We start from the raw sequence: 16,796 nt of genomic DNA, 5'->3' as shown, positions 1-16,796 counted from the left end.
ACCCACCTTTGGGAACACGTGTACACATGAAAATGTGGCCCAGACACACAATTGTATGTGTGTATGTGTGCATGTGTGAACAGCTTTCTGTATGAGATACACATACATGCATGTATCCTTGTGTGAGGACTTTCTATATACCAAGCACATGTCCGCATGTGAATAGCATTTGTGAAGCAGGTACAAAGGTGCATGTCTGAGCACCTTCTGTGTGCAAAGCACAAACTGTGCATACAAAGATGTATTTACAAACTCTCCACAACAAGCACCTTCCATGCAACACAACTCAATTTAAACCTCAGAACAGCCCTCGAAGTGTGGCATCATCAAGCCCATTTGTCTTTATGTATGGTTGCATGTAATTATTATTGCCATTTATTGAGGCATTTCATATAGCTTTAACATAATTTCACACACATTAATGTCCCTCATTTTCATAGCCCCAGGAGGAAAACCTTATCTATTAACTTTTTAGATAAGGGTCTGGAGTTCTCAGAGAGGTTATGTCACCCAAGATCACACAGCAGGTAAATGGCAGACCCAGGAACCCAATATTTTTTTACTCCAAGAACATCGTTATTCATTATTTTAACTCAATCACATCTTCAAATGCCATTAGTCCACTGACAATGTTATCTTTCAAATGGTGGGACGGTAATGGGAACCCAAGAGGTTAAGTCCACACCCCAGACTCCCACTCACCCTTGGCACTGAGAGGGATTGTTGGATGTCCTGCAGTCCTGGTTTGGAGGGACTCAGGTCTTTGCTTCAGTTGAACATTCTAGAATTAGTTCTTTGAGTATAAGGGATACTTGAGCCATTTGCAAATGAAAGCATGTGAAGCTCCAACAACACAGAAATTTGGTGCACTGGGCCTACGTTCCCATGGGCTGATTCAGCCAGGCTGGCAGGAAGGCACGCCCAGCCTCAGGTCGGCAAGGTGCAGATCACCCGAAAGGCACCACAGTTCCGCTCCTCACTGTTCCTTCTCTCATGTTTCTCTCATCTCTCCCCCTGCCGGCATGAATAAGGAATTGTCATCTCTCTCTGAAGCAGCTGCATTTAACCAGTGGATATATGTGAGTACCTTCACAGGGATACAGGAGTGGGGATGCATAGCATATTTTAGAAATGTGTAAAGCATAAAGAAAGTGACCCTGCATCTGGAAAGAGAGGGACTGTTCTCAACCCTGGCCATGTGTTGCAATCACAGAGAACATGTTTGTTATGAGTATCAGGCATCAGCTCCCACTCCGACACTCTGATAGATTGGCAAGACATATGCCTGGACACTAGCATGTTTGAAGTTTCCTAGATGATTCTCACCTGCATCGGAGCTGAGAATGTCTTGTTTAGGGTACGATGAGCAATTAGTTTTCCGGTCAATCAGATACATATATAGGATGCCATTTAGCCCAGAAGTCTTAAGTCACATGATCCAAGTTGTGATTGACAAAGTTTGATTTGAATGTATCATGGCCATCTGGGTGTGTGCTTACCTCTCAGCCAGTGTACCCAGTGCTTATCCTTAGCCCCTGGAAGTATTATAACAAAAAAATCCAAACCCTACATTACCCATTTGTTTGAACCTCTGTCTTCTATGAATGATCCAAGGTGCCAGGCCCATGCAAACATGACAAATGATTTCCCATCTAAATTAGCATGTGCTGGCCTGGTCAGCACCCACTCCAGGACTGTTCCCCTTCTTGACCCCAGGCATGAGGAGGGGCCAAAGCTTAAGCCTGCCCACCTGGTAGTGGGTGGGACCAGGTTCCTGTTGGCTCACTGGGGTTGATTGCATGTTCTTTTCTCGATTTCATTGTGCTCATCATGTTGGTGGTACGAGTATTTAGACCAGAGAAATCAGCAAATACAGCCAAGGCTTTTTTTTTCTTCTGAAAAATCTTAAATGGAAGTATGTGTCTGCTTCTACACAGAATTTGCTTTCTCAACAAAAGTGAAATGTGGCTAGAGTTTTGGTTTCTGGCGTCCAGTTTCTCCATGCTGCAGTTGTTAACTGCGGTCTCCCCAGAATGCCTACCCCAAAGTCATTCTTTGCACATCTCTCCCACACACATCCATCTCTCCCTTCTCTCCCTTCTCTCTCTCTCTCTCTCTCTCTCTCTCTCTCTCTCTCCCTCCCTCCCTCCCTCCCTCTCCCCCTCTCCCTCTCCCTCTCCCTCTCCCTCTCTCTCACTTATTCATTGCTCTGTTTTTCAAATAAAAAGCAGGGGCAGCACCATGACATAGTAGGCTAAACCTCCACAAACAGTGCTGGCATCTCATATGGGTGCTGGTTGAAGCTCTGACTGCTCCCCTTCTAATCCATCTCCCTGCTCATGGCCTGGAGAAGCAGTAGGGGATCGCTCAAGTCCTTGGGCCCCTGAACCCACATGGGAGACCCAGAAGCTCTTGGATCCTGACTTTGGATAGGCTCAGCTGCAAGCATTGTGACCATTTGGTAGTGAACCTCCAATGGATGGAGGATATTTCTCTTTGTCTCTCTCTCTCTTTCTCTTTATTCCCCTTCTCTCTTAACTGTGCCTTTTCAAATAAAAAAAAATAAGTATTTAATTTTTGAAAACCTTCCTTGTAGCCATGAAATCATATCACAGGGAAAACTGAACTCTCCCAAACACATTTGCCCTGTTTGTCACCTAACATGGGCCAGACCACTTTGTCTTCCTTCTGTGTATGATCCAGAATGCTTCTCTACAACCCATGCTGTCAACCACCTTGAACCTCACTCTTCTGGTGCCATCCCATCAAGCAATTGAGGACATGGACCAAGTTGCAAAGAGCTTTTGGCTGTCACAGAGCAATATTCCAGCCCTAATAAAGTAGGTATTATGTATTCTGTTATTCGTAATATCTGACTGGCATCAGCGGGACCATTCTGCAGAAGCTCAGGGGAGGGAAGTGACGTGGTCCTCCAGGCCATGGAACTGAAAAATGTCCTGGGATCTACCCCCCTCCCACCAACACCTCCTTGCTGCAGGACAGTACCCATCATCAATTACTGGTAGCACTGTTCCATCTGCTTTATATATATATATATATCAATTTTAACAGATTTTTTTATTTGAAAGACAGAGTTATAGAGAGTCAGGGGGTGAAAGAAATCTTCCATTCACTGAATCACTCCCCACATAGCCACAATGGCCAGAGCCAGGAATTTCATTCCTGTCTCCCATGTGGATGCAGGGACCCAAGCATTTTGGTCATCTGCTACTCTCCCAGGCCATTAGCAAAGACCCGGGTCAGAAGTGAAGCTGTTGGGTCATGTGCCGGCACCCATAGAGGATGCCAGCATCACAGGTGGCAGCTTTTCCCATGATACCACAATGCCAGCCCCTATACATGTAACTTACTTAATCCTCTAACCTCCAGAACCCCAGAGAACAATATTGTAATCATTCCCGTATTACAGATGTGGAAACTGAAGCAAGGGCAGTGAAGCAGCTAACTCAAGTCAAGCCAGCAGCTGCATGGGGAATTTGAGTCTTGAATATGGCTGACTGACCCTAAAGCCTATTCTCTAAGCTACTGTAGGGCACTGCCTCATGCGTGGTATTTGCTTACAACCTTGTGATTTGTCACTTCAGGTACCACACAGTTCTTGGCACATATGGAGTGGAAGACTTGCAGACCTTGTCGGCTTCTGACACACTTGCCACATCCTTACAGGACCACTTTCTGCGCCTGGAGAAGGTGGATGGGGTAAGAGAGCTCATGGTTTGCATGTAGTTGAATCATGGCACGTTTTCTCACACTGCGAATTCCTAAATGTTTTCATCATGGATGCTTACAAACAGGTACAAAAATTGAATAAAACCTTCATCTGACCATTATACAGTTGCAGCAGCAATTCTCTAGAGAGAGAGAGAGAGATAACCACATACACACATATTAATCTACAGAACTAATTGTATCAAATGTGACCTCTTCCCAAGGGCTGGCTTCTCCCAATAGAAACTGACTGATCTAAAAAGGCTGAAGTTTGTGCACATTCACAACTTTTGTTCTGATACATAACAAACTAAGAAATTGTGACTAGTAACCTATTCATTGAATCATCATAGATAACTTAAATGTTCTAGTCCCTAAAGGTCATTCAAGTTTTTATTGGACACATATTATGAGGCAGGCATAAATGTGGGTGCTAAAAGCAAGGCAGTGCCCAAGAAAAAGTCCAGCCCTAGAAAAGATTCCATCCTGCTCTGGAACCTTCTATACTGAGTCAGGACTCAAATTTAAAATTCTGTGTAGAAGTGTAGCTGCCCGTGGCATAATAGTGTATGTATACACACACACATATACACACACACATATATGAGATTCATTTTTTTAATTTGACGGACAGAGTTTTGGAGAAACAGAAGTGGCTTCCATCTATTGGCTGATCCCACAAATGGCTGAAACGACCAAGACTAGGCCAGGCTGAAGCCGAAAGCCTAGAACTTCATCCAGGTCTCCAATGTGGGTGGCAGTGACGCAAATGATTGGGCTATCTTCTGCTTTCCTAGGTACTTTAGCAGGGAGCTGGATCTGAAATGGAGCTGCTGGCACTTGAATCAGCACTCTGATACAGCATTGCAGGCTGTGGCTTAGTGTGCTGCACCACAGCCAGCCCCCATGTGTCTGAATTGCATGAGTGGAAAATGAAGCACGCACTAGAAAGTGAGAACTGCTATGTCCATGGACCAGGGACCACAGTCAAAAACTGAGAATTTCACTTCTGTTCCCTTGGAGTGAGCATTGTAGGAAAGATCATGAATCATGCTGCTAGTCCCTAAGTAAATGTGGTTCCTCAGACAATTTGCTTTAGAAAACAGAACAGATACATATGCTCCCATGGTTTTTTTAAATCGATTTATGATAATTATAGTGACATCAAGTTTCTTTTAAAATATACATATATATGTGTATATATAAATATAAAGTATGTAACATGGTTTTCATATGGGTGTATATAATGAATGCATTACTACAATCATGCTAATCCACTGGTGTTTGAAAACATTGATTCTCTTAGACTCAATTAACTGAATCATTAACTGAACACTCACCCTGAGCAGGTGCATCCCAAGTGCTATTGATTCAAAGCTAACTCAGTCAAGATTCCTGATCGATATGAACTCACCAGGAAAGACATCTTTTGTTAATTATTTCATTTGAAACACAGGCAGATGGCTCTCCCCTCCACTAGTTCAGTGCCAGAAGGCCCACAACAGCTGGAGCTGGGCCAGGCCAAAGATAGGCACCAGGAACTCTAACCAGATCTCCCACATTGAGTAGCAGGGACCTGAGTACTTGAGCTGTCACTTGCTGCCTCATAAGGCACACATTAACAGGAATCTGGAATTGAGAGCAGAGCCAGGACCTGAATCCAGGCATACTGACATCCCAGATAGCATCTTAACCTCTCCATCAAACACCTGCTCCCAGTGGTGCAATTTTTTTTTTTTTTTTGTATTTTGTTCTTCCTCTAATGCAAATGCTTCCCATGAATCCAAAGCAGTGTGCAAGCAGGCCAGGAATACTCGCTACAGAGGCTCTGGAGATGTGATTCAGGACTTGTTCAGAATGATAAAACTTGGCTTCTTCACTAAGGGTTCCTGATAGGAATTTCAAAAAGGTAGAGGTCATGATGGGGAGAAGAGGAGGAAAGAAGCCAGAGGGAGTGGAGGCCCATTGTTGTCAGGGTGGTTTGGTGGCTGGGTGGGTATTGGGGCTAATTTAACCCCAATCCTTATCTAACAGTCTTGAAAGTGACTGAATTCTGACCAGAAAAGTCAGTAACTGTCTGCACTAGTTTGCAGAGCCCACCAAAACCAAGGACCACACACTCAGTGCCTTAAACAACAGAGATGTGCTGTCTTACTGCTCTGAAAGTTTGAAATTCAAGAGCAAGGTGTGGCAAGGTTGGCTCCTTCTGAGACCTACGCTGGAAGGAAAGGCTCCTGGCCTTTCTCCTTGGCTGGTACTTGATCTTCAGGATCACATGGTCTTCTTCTATTGCTGCCTCTGACAATATCCCCAGTGACCTCACTCATTGCTTTAATTTGACCACCTTTGAAAGGGTGAGGTTTCCAAAGAAAGTCACAGAATGAAGTCCTGAGAGTTGGGGTATATAAGTAATAGGCACCACGGGACACAAATTTGCACCCACAACCCTGACTCTGTGGGGCTTTTCATGCTGCTGGGGCACTTGAATGAGCATCAGTAAGCATTTCCTTAACAAAATAGAATGGAATTGAAGATCAGAGGACCTCCCACATAGTAAATGAGAGTTCTGTGTGTGTGTGTGTGTGTGTGTGTGTGTGTGTGTGTGTGTATGAGAGACAGATCTAATGGAACACAATCTAAAGATATTTCTCATGGTGGGTTGTGACCAAAAACTGTACAGACCAGTGCCACTCAAAATGAACCAGTCTCTGGTGCACTCCCCAGACTCACCTTCCCCTGTGATCTGCATTTACAGAATATCACAATTGAAGGAGCATCCATTGTGAATGGTGACAACGCAGCTACAAACGGCGTGATTCACATCATCAACAAGGTATAAAACTCCACCCTCCGCCCTGGTGACAGCTCAGCTATGTTATTTATCCTCCTATAGGGGAAAAAAATAATAGAAAAACATTGTGTGTACATCCTTCCATTTATTTTTAAACTATTTAGAAATTCTATTATTTCTATAAAATTCAGCAACCATTTACCTGTCATGTATTCTCCAACAGGGTCTGAATGTGGGCTACCATTATCCATCATATCACTGCTCAGTTCTCTGCATTATAACACACTAAAAGCATGAGCCAGTGAAGGCCCTAAGGGAAAAAAATGGAAATAATAGAAAAGTATGAGTTTTGTTTTCTTGTAGGTTCTAATTCTACAGTGTCCAAAGGTAAAATACAGGCAGAATAAGAAGCACGGTTGTCAGCTCTCCTGTAATTTGCAGTTACTATGTTAGAATCTTTAAAAAGAGAATTTAGAAACTTTTGGAATGTCAAAGATTGGGAAAAGCAATTAGTTAATTGCATTTTAACTAAACATATCCTCACTTGGCACTTACATGTTCCCTTTTTTATTTTAAGCCTTCAAAAGGTCAACTGCTTCCTTTCAGAGAAAAGAGGGTATTTGTAAGACTCCTGTGCACCTGATTTGCAAGGGTTTGCAATGCTGTAGCACCAAGAGGCACTAAGAGACACAACATGTTTGAGCGATTGTCTTGCAGAGAGCCATGTCAGATTTATGACATCACATTATGTGATATCACATTATATGACATCACATTATATAACATCACATTATATGATATAGCTTCTTTTCCAATCCTGGATTTCCAACAAAAAAGAAAAATAAAATTACCTCTTCTTCTCCTAGATTCTGAAGAACAAACTCTTCTTAGTAGAAAAACACTTCAACCTATCTCTTACCCTGAACATTATTTTTACTTACATAAAGAAATGTGTCAGAGATTCCATATATACAATTTGAAGACATGATGCTTCTCACCTACCCTCCCTCCTTCATGCACTCCCACCCTCTAGTCTGTTTCCTTCCTTCCTTATTTATTTTTTTAGTTTTTATGATGACATACATACTTTCAGTTTATTTTATCATCACAAGCTTATCCTGCCACAAAATAAAGAATTCAACAATTATTAAGTAAAACAAGTTATGTTCCACAGGAGTAGAGACAAGGGCCTATAAAAAATAATCATCTCAGAAAGTCAACTTTGTTCATCTACATTACATTTTTAGACTCTATATATTATCACAAGTCAGGGAAAATATGTATTTGTTGGGAACTGCCTTATTTCACTAAGCATAATGGTCTACAATTGCAGCCATGTTATTAAACACAGGATTTCATTCTTTTTACAATTGAGTAAAATACAGTGTTGCATCATGTATATATACCATAATTCCTTTTTTCAGTCAATCATTTGGATATCCAATTGATTCCATATCTTAGTTATTGTGAGTTGAGCTGCAGTATATATAAGTGCACAGATAACTCTTTTATATACTGATTTTATTTCCTTTGGGCAATTTCCCAAGAATGGAATGACTGGGTCATGTGGTCAATCTATTTGAAGATCTGTGAGGAATAGCCATACTGCCTTCCATGATGACTGTACTAATTTACATTCCCACTAAGAGTGGATTAGGGTGACTTTTTCCAGCATTTGTTTAATTTCGGGATGATAGCCATTGCAGCCAGGGTGACGTGAAACCTAATTGTGTTTTTTCGAGTTTTTTGTTTGTTTGGTGCATTTCCCTAATGGCTATTGATCTAGAACATCTTTTATGTTGGCTATTTGTATTTCATTCTTTTAAAAAATGCTTGCTCATATCCTCACTCCTTTTCTTTACTGAGTTGCTTATTTTGTTATTCCTTTACCTCCTTATTTATGCTGGATATTGATCTTTAATCAGGTGTATAGTTTGTAAATATTTCCTCCCATTCTGTTTTTTGCCTCTTGGTTGAGTATTTCCTTTGCTGTTCAGAAGATTCTTAGTTTAATGTAATCCCATTTGTCTATTTTTGCCTCTGTTTCCTGAACATCTAGAAACTTATCCAAGAAGCCTTTCCCTGCACTAATGTCTTGCAGTATTTGCCCTGTTTTCCTCCAGTGATCTGATGGTTTCAGGTCTTAGGTTTAGATTCTTGATCTATTTATATTGAACATTGTTATCATGGGGGGTCTATTCAAGTCCTACTTCCTGTGTGGCAACTTCCCTGTCCTGAGCAGCCCACATCAACATGAATGACAGAGGCAGGAAGGTGAGGTCTAGCAACAGGCATTCTGTGTAGCCAATGAGACAGAGTAGCTGGGTCTAAGCCTCTGTTCTCACCCAGCCTCCTGCTAATGCATACCTAGGGAGGCAACAGATGACAGCTCACACACTGTGTCTCTGCCACCCATGTGAGAGCCCCTGATTGAATTTCTGGCTGCTACATTGATTTGGCCCATTCCTGGCTGTTGCAGCCGTTATGGATTGAATATCAGATAGGATATCTCAATGTCTCTATCTCTTCCCTTCGCTTTCTTTTCCCCTCCTTCTCTCTTCCTTCTCTCCCTCTCCCCTTCCTCCCTGACTTCTAAATAAACTTCTCCAGAAAAAAAAAGGTAAGAGGCCATTCTAGAGTCACAGAAAATTTGGGATTAGACATTTAGTTATCTGCGTGACCTTGGGCAGGTCACCTAACTTCAACTTCTCTCTGCCTCATTTGTCTTCATCTGTAAAGAGCAAGCATCTCCAGTCTCAATGCCTGCTCTCTAGTGCACCTCCAATAAATGGTTTCATTCCCAATCCCTTGGGTTTTGTCTAAGTGGAACTTGTTTGATGTACTGTGCTCTCTTTTAATTTTTTAAAGATATATTTTATTTGAAAGGTAGAGAGAGAGCGAGAGATCTTCCATCTACTAGTTCACTTCTCAAATTGCCTCAAGAGCCAGAGCTGGGTGGGTCCAAATCCAGGAGCCAGGAGCTTTTCTTCCAGGTCTCCCCTGTGGGTGCGGGGGGCCAAGCACCTGAGCCAGCTTATGCTGCTTTCCCAGGCCATAAGCAAGGACCTAGCTCAGAAGTGGAAGAGCAGGGACACAAACCATCAACCATTGGAATACTGGTGCTGCATGCAGAAGCTTGGCCTTATGCACCACGGCACTGGCCCCAGATGCTGTCGATGCTGTCAGTCCTACACCACTCTAGGATGAATGTCCTGGAGGCATGGGGCTGCATCTCTCTCAAAAACACGAGTACCTTGTTCTGACACAACAATCATTGACGTCTTTGAGCATTCACCAGGAGCCAGACAGTATACCAAGCATTATTAATTGAATTTTTCATTTAGTACTTGCAACACCCCTAAGAAACAGGTACTGTATTGTCCTCACTTTGTGAATGGGACAGCGGAGTTTCCTCATGGTTAAGCAAACACACCAGATCCATGGATGGGGTCGAACTGCTTAGTCTCTGGGTTGTGCTGGCTCCCTCTGTACCTGGCCATTGACTTCAGGGTTACCTCTGTGAGGACCACCATGTAAAGTTGTTCAGGCTGCACCTTACTTAAAAGTGTCCAAATGCAGAGTGGAGCTCAGATTCAGCCCGTTTCACTCCAATGCTGTATGCCCCTGTTCAGGGTTACAGACCCCTAGAGAAAGGGAAGCCCTTTTTAAAAATTTAATAATTTGACATTATTGCATATGGCATGCACATAAAATCATCAGGCTGTATTCAGTCTTTCTGCTTCTCAAATCTGTCACATCCCATCTAAACATCTCGAGCTCATCTTCCCCTTTGAGCTCCAAAAATTCAGGAATATATTGGCCTCAAGTACACGGATTGACATAAATAAATAAATCTATAAAGAAAAGAAATAGTAGCTTTACAGGTGCTCAGTTCTGCCACTGGGATATGAAACACAGCCTTGAACGGTATGGAAGTAAAGCTGTGCATGTTTGTACATTGATAAAACTTTGTTTTCACATGTGGCCAGCAGCCCCTCTGATGCTGTCCATGTAATGTGCAGGGAGCTCCTTGAGGACAGGACCTAGGCCTCAATCACTATTGTGAATCTAGGCCTGGCCCATAGTAGGCATTCAATCAATGTTGATTGAAGACTGAATTAGAAAAACGTTTTGGTGTTGGATTCCTCAGTCTGTGAAGGTTCTAGGCAGAATGAAAGGATAAAGATGGTTATTTTTGGCTAGATGGTTACCCATGCAGGACTTGTAGACTCAGATGCCCAGAGGTGCAGTACATCTCACAAAACTGAGGGGAGCCAGGTGGAAGGCGTTCAGGGAGTGGTGTGGATGGCAATCAAAGTGGCTGTTGCAGCCCTCTGCCACTCTGGGTTGTAAGCAGCAGTGCAAATTGAGGCTTTTTAAAAAGGAAAGCAGAAATTTACGCTTTGTGTAACAATGTCCTCATTCTATTACCTTGTGTTAGCCAAGCAAAACTTTTTTCTTTCTTGGGTACCTGAAGAATTTGTCCCAGTTGTTTATCTTCCATCCACTGGTGCCTTCCCCAGTAGGCTACAACTGCCGGAGTTGAGCCAGTAAGAAGCCAGGAGCCTCTTCCCCATCTGCCATGCAGGTGCAGCGTCCCAAGGACTTGAGCCATCCTCCACTGCCTTTCCAGGCCATAAGCACTGAGCTGGATGGGAAATGGAGCAGCTGGGCCACAACACAACAATCCCATGTGGGATGCAGCCACGGTAGGAACAGGATTAGCTAATTGAGTCATTGTGCTGGCCCTTTTTTAATTTTTTCAGTCATTAATTTTTTTTTTTTTTTTTTTTTAAAGATTTATTTTATTTTTATTACAAAGTCAGATATACTGAGAGGAGGAGAGATAGAGAGAAAGTGGAGCTGCCAGGATCAGAACCAGCGGCCACATGGGATCAAGGCGAGGACCTTAGCCACCAGGCCACGCCGCCGAGCCCAGTCATTAATTTTTTAATGAGGGTGAGAAGATGGAGATTGAAGACCATGTGGACTTCTGGTAGGGATGGAAAGAGTCACGGAGGGGAGGCAGCTGTGTGAGAGAAATGTATCTATGGTGGGGCATGGGTGGGGAAGGGAGAAGAGAGAACGCTGCTCCTGCAGATAGTATTGGGGAGGAGGAAGGAGAGGGTGGAGTTGGTCTCTTGATGCTGTCTCAGGGACAGAGAATGTCCTGGGGGTGTTACTTGAGTGGGCTTTGAATAAGAGGTGACCTATTCCATCTGTCCTCACAGGGGCTTGTCCCTGTTCTCTATAAGTTCTAAGGCTTTTTGGTTGTCCATGTCTGCCTCAGAGTGCCCACTGGCCCAAGTGCAAACAAAGCCTTTTCACAAGGCAAAATCAGGCTACTGGGCTGCAGAAACTGGAAGACTTCCAGGCCAAGACACAAAGAACCTGAAGAATAAGCAAAGTAGATTTTAACTGCAGCCTGTTGCATTGCAGTTTGATTTTCTGGTCTTCATTGAAAGAGGAGGTGAATGAAAAACTGGATTGGATGATTCAAGGGAGCACGATGAAATTATCTTCAATAGAGGACATTTATGACCAAAACAAAAAAGTGAATTAATAACACCTCCCAGCTGCTCCCTCCCTTGCAATTTGCATCCTAGAATACTTTGATTTTGAATTCATCTTCAAAATGCTCTTTATGTCAGTTCCTTGAACTGTCCACAGGAAATAATGGGATTTCTGTTTGTATTGGGAAGCAGCAAATTGTAGCACCATGTGCTAACAGAATTTGGGGGCTCCCTTTCCTAGGTTCTGATCCCCCAAAGAGGTCTCAGCAGTTCCTTACCAAACTTGCTCACCCGGCTGGAGCAGATGCCTGACTACACCATCTTCAGAGGATACCTCATGGCAAGTAGCTCACGCTCTACCTGCTGGCCTGCTGGGGCTGCCGGGAGCAGGAATCTCTCACCTGCTCTCCTCTGTTTCCGCCACAGCATTACAATCTGGTGAACACAATTGAGGCCGCCAGCACTTACACTGTGTTTGCACCCAACAACAACGCCATCGAGAATTACATCAGGGAGAAAAAAGTCACAACTCTGGTAGGTATTGGGAAAGCCAGCCTGGTAGTTATTCACTGAAAGTTCAGATGCTCAACATTTTCAATATGTCAGTCATGTAACTTTCCATCCTTTCATCTAACCTCTTTGTTCATATCCACATAGTTAACATAGCCTCCCACAGGAGTGCCACCCCCACACTTGTACAAGTCCCTCATGCCAGAGCTAGTGCGTCCTGAGTGGCATACTTGAGCCCCCATGCACAAGTGTTCAGGCATCTAGGAACCAGGAAGGATCCTTGGAGCCACTGCTCTTTCTGGTCCAAAGCAGCTGCTTTGGTGTCACAACAGGGACCTAATAGGGATGGACTGTTAGTGCTGGTGGGAAGCTGGAAAGTCTAGTCTCTGACCAATTGTGGTCCATCAGGAGGCATAAACCACACCATTTTCCAGAGCAGAGAGGTCTTAAGTGTATGAATTGTTAATTGAGTACAAAGCTGAATGGGAGAGAGGTGGGGGAGGTAGCAGTTGCAGGAAGGCATATAAGATCTGAAAGCTAAAAGAACAAAGATTATAAGTAGTAAATCAATAACTTAGAGGAATGTTGAGCCACCCCAGGAGAAAGGGGGCTGATGGCTGAGTTTGGAGGAGGAGCCAGTATGCCCAAAACGCAGACATCTAAGGACCTGGAACTGCCCAACTGGTGTCCCAGAGGTTGGAGGGCATGACAAGGCTACTTCTGCTAGTGATAGGAAACTGCCCTACAACCCAGCTGCCAGTGCAAAGAAGAGAAGAGGGGCCAAGATAGCTGGAAGCAGCAGCCCCTGGCTAGACTGACTGCTCAAGCCCCAGTCAGACCCCTATCCTACAGGTCACCCCAGCAAGAATGGCGGAGCACAGTGGGAAGTCTTTGACACATCCTTTTGGACCTCTCCTCAGGATCCCTAGAAAACTGGGTCATAGAGACACTCTCTTCGCAGCAGCTCTGCTCAAAGAAATCATCTTCACAACCCACCCCAACTTTCATACCCTCAGTCTGGATTTGAGAGTCACCAAACAGGTTCTTGACCATCCTGCTTGGAAAGTCTGCAAGTTCTCAAAGTGATGTTTCACAGCTCCCTTTAGCTATTGGTCTTGTCACCTCCATCAGAACTTCCACCCCAACAAGCCACTGTGCCTCATCGTAATCCCCCAGTGCAGTCAGCTTAAAGCAGATCCCTTCTGAACTGATTGACTTTTAATTCTCTGTGTGGCCCAGGGGGAAGACATCATCCAATATCACGTGGTCCTGGACGAGAAACTGCTGAAGAATGACCTGCACCCGGGCATGCACCGGGAGACCATGCTGGGCTTCTCCTACCTGCTTGGCTTCTTTTTCCACAATAATCAGGTGTGATCCTTTTCTTAAAAATCAGGAACCAATATCCTAACTCATGTCAATCCTTGTCACTTCCATGCTGGACAATCTCATCAGTGCTTCCCAAACCTTGCCAACACAAAAGAATTATGTTTTAACTATACTTTAATGACTGAACCATGTTGTCCTGCTATCTGTGTTTATACATACATGTATATACATATACATATACATATACATATACATATACATATACATACCCAAGCAACAAACCCAGGGAACTCACCCTAATCACCCTCCAGATGGGTATGAGAGGATCTCCTAGGCAGTTACCACGTTGGCAGTATCCAGTCTCACCTTCCTATATCTTTTCAAACCACCATGATAAAAGGTCACATTTAACCCTCTTGTTCACAGCTGTATGTAAATGAAGCTCCAATCAATTACACCAATGTAGCCACTGACAAGGGAGTGATCCATGGCTTGGGGAAGGTTCTGGAAATTCAGAAGAATAGATGTGATAATAATGATACAACTATTATACGAGTAAGTTATATCCCACATTGATGATGGATGTTGGCATGTTTTTTTTTTTTCAATCATTATTTTTAACAATAAGACTTCTCTTTCAGAGTATTTCAGTTTACTTAAAAAAACCAGTGGGTGAGCCAGGGCTGTGATTCTACAAAGACAAAATATAATCCCTGCACTCAAAGGATTCATGATCTATGTAATATATTGCACCGTGATGAGTCCCTGGGAGAGCTCTGTTGAAATCCTGAAGCCATGACTTTTCCCAGAGAGAAAAGAAGCTTTGTCTAGCACAGGCTCAGCGAGAGGACTGCGGTACATCTGTGGCAGCTATTGGCCAAAACTCATCCACTAGAAGTAAAAATGAACAATTTCAGTGCAACATGTCATGCAATAATAGAGAAATTTCACTCTGGTCCACAGGACAATGTAGAATCTTTCAGTGAAAGTAATAACTGTATCCATTTATTGGGTACTGTGTGCATGGGACCACTGTAAACATTTTACATGAGTTAATTCAAGTAATCCTCACTGCATCTTACAAAGCAGGTACTATCACTATACTCCTCTTACATATGGGCAAAATGAGCCAATGAACCACAGAGAGAATAAGTAATTCACATGTTAGCAAGTGGCAGAGAAAGGGTTCAAATCTGAGCAATCAAGCTAGAAACCTATATCATCCACAACATTGTCCAATAGTACCAAGTGAAGAACAGACTCCTTGGCCTCCTCCTATTCTAGGGATAATTTGTGCCATCCTTAGCATTTGCAGTGGTATTGTTATTCCTGTTGAGCACCTCCTCTCCATACGCTCCAGCTGGGCCAAGCGCCTTCCAGGGCGGCACACTGTAGGTGGCTCAGTCGTTTCTGTGATCTGTACCAATTCATTAAATAGTTTCAATGAATGAGGGTTCTTGATAAAGGAATTATGATTTAAATAAGACCTTCACATACTTTAAATGGTTAGTAGAGGCAGAAGAGTGTTATGGACAAAAGTAATGTTCAAACATACACCACCCAAGGTATTTCAAGGGTTTCTCTCTAAGAGTATGAAAGTGGCTGAGCAGCTGACCAGCTCTGTGTTCTGAAACCACCTGCTTTAAGTGCTAAAAAAAAATGTTTTTAATTCTACACTAGAATTAATGTTAGGATGTTCTCTTTGTGTCTGTATTTCACCAAGGGCAAGTGTGGAACGTGTTCCCAGAAACCTGTCTGCCCACTTGGAACGACACCACTGGTAAGTGTTTTGTCTGCTTTGGCAACATTTTCTAGATCTAAGGGAATCCAAACTAGAAAAATGAGTCTCAAGCATATCTTATTTTCTCTGCCTTCATGGCTTCACTTCATTTAACTTTGCCATGTGACATAGATGCATCTTTGTAAGGTCTTATATCTGTTTGGACTCAAGTAAAATTTTATCCACAAATAGAAATGGGTTTTCATCAGTGAGCACAGAAAAGATGTCTCACTTCTGTATCTTCCAAATCCCAGTTACCAGCTAGGAACAGCAGCAAGAAATTTTATCAAAGAAGATACTCTGTTCAAAATCACATCCAGCCTGGATGCATTCCACCTGCCTGATTTCCTTTTATAGTTCAAGTTGCAACTAACTTTCCGATGAAAGCAGGTGGCATATGTGGAGGAGGTAGACATATTAGAATTATTTGCAGTCCATATTTCTTGTACTTGTTTATTTTAAATGATAACCGTTGCAAAGAATAAATACTTCTGCACCTTTCATAGCATGGTGATAATTTATGATGATAACAAATGCCAATTTTCTCACTTGATTTGTAATTTAATTTTATATATTATGAGTCTTTGCAAGTAGCCTTAATCATTTCCCAGACCAAGACAGACTATAAACCAGTAAATACTTTAAATAAATATCAAGGTTTAGAACAACCCATGTTCACGGCTGAGAAACGATATGATCTGGTTTATTCTGATTCTTCTGAATTTGAGCTAGTTTTCTACAGTATTTTTTACAGGATATTACTTTAATGTATAATCTTTTGTATTATGCCACCTGGATTTCTGGCAGCCAACATTGTGATTTTTTTTGGTTTACGTATGATGTAGCATAAAGAAGCCATCAAACTCCCTTTCCACAACATTTTAACCAGAAAGACCGCTATGTGTCACCCAACTACTCACTTTTAGAGATTGGAGAACTTTTTTCTTGACTATAAAGCTGACAAAATTATTCTTCTGTCACAGGGTAACGAGACAAAGAGATGTATCTATACACTGTATTTCATGGGAAAGCGTTCCATGTTCATTGGGTGCCAGGCAAAGTGTGTGAAAACTGTCATTGTGAGTATATGATTCAGTCAGTTGGACATTAGACTCTTCAAAATGCCTTGGCTTGTGACCTTCAC

General features: G+C 42.8%; 1 protein-coding gene across 2 annotated transcripts in view; it reads left to right on the top strand.

Moving 5' to 3' along the window:
• Positions 1-16,796, top strand: part of STAB2 (stabilin 2) — a 133,268-nt gene that overhangs the window by 70,025 nt on the left and 46,447 nt on the right. Inside the window, exons 29-38 of one of the 2 annotated variants that reach the window (XM_058673667.1) lie at positions 1,032-1,079; positions 2,704-2,840; positions 3,606-3,720; positions 6,485-6,562; positions 12,275-12,373; positions 12,460-12,567; positions 13,783-13,914; positions 14,299-14,427; positions 15,596-15,658; positions 16,645-16,731. In XM_058673667.1, the coding sequence (XP_058529650.1) occupies positions 1,032-1,079; positions 2,704-2,840; positions 3,606-3,720; positions 6,485-6,562; positions 12,275-12,373; positions 12,460-12,567; positions 13,783-13,914; positions 14,299-14,427; positions 15,596-15,658; positions 16,645-16,731 (996 nt within the window). Of the gene's footprint in view, positions 1-1,031; positions 1,080-2,703; positions 2,841-3,605; positions 3,721-6,484; positions 6,563-12,274; positions 12,374-12,459; positions 12,568-13,782; positions 13,915-14,298; positions 14,428-15,595; positions 15,659-16,635; positions 16,732-16,796 lie in introns of both variants that reach the window. The other variant, XM_004589784.4, reaches the window with a different exon arrangement.

Source organism: Ochotona princeps, chromosome 15 (assembly GCF_030435755.1).
Source record: "Ochotona princeps isolate mOchPri1 chromosome 15, mOchPri1.hap1, whole genome shotgun sequence".
NCBI classification, from domain to species: Eukaryota; Metazoa; Chordata; class Mammalia; order Lagomorpha; family Ochotonidae; genus Ochotona; species Ochotona princeps.
The sequence above is the reverse complement of the archived record's forward strand: the minus strand, read 5'-3'. Positions and strand labels throughout refer to the sequence as shown.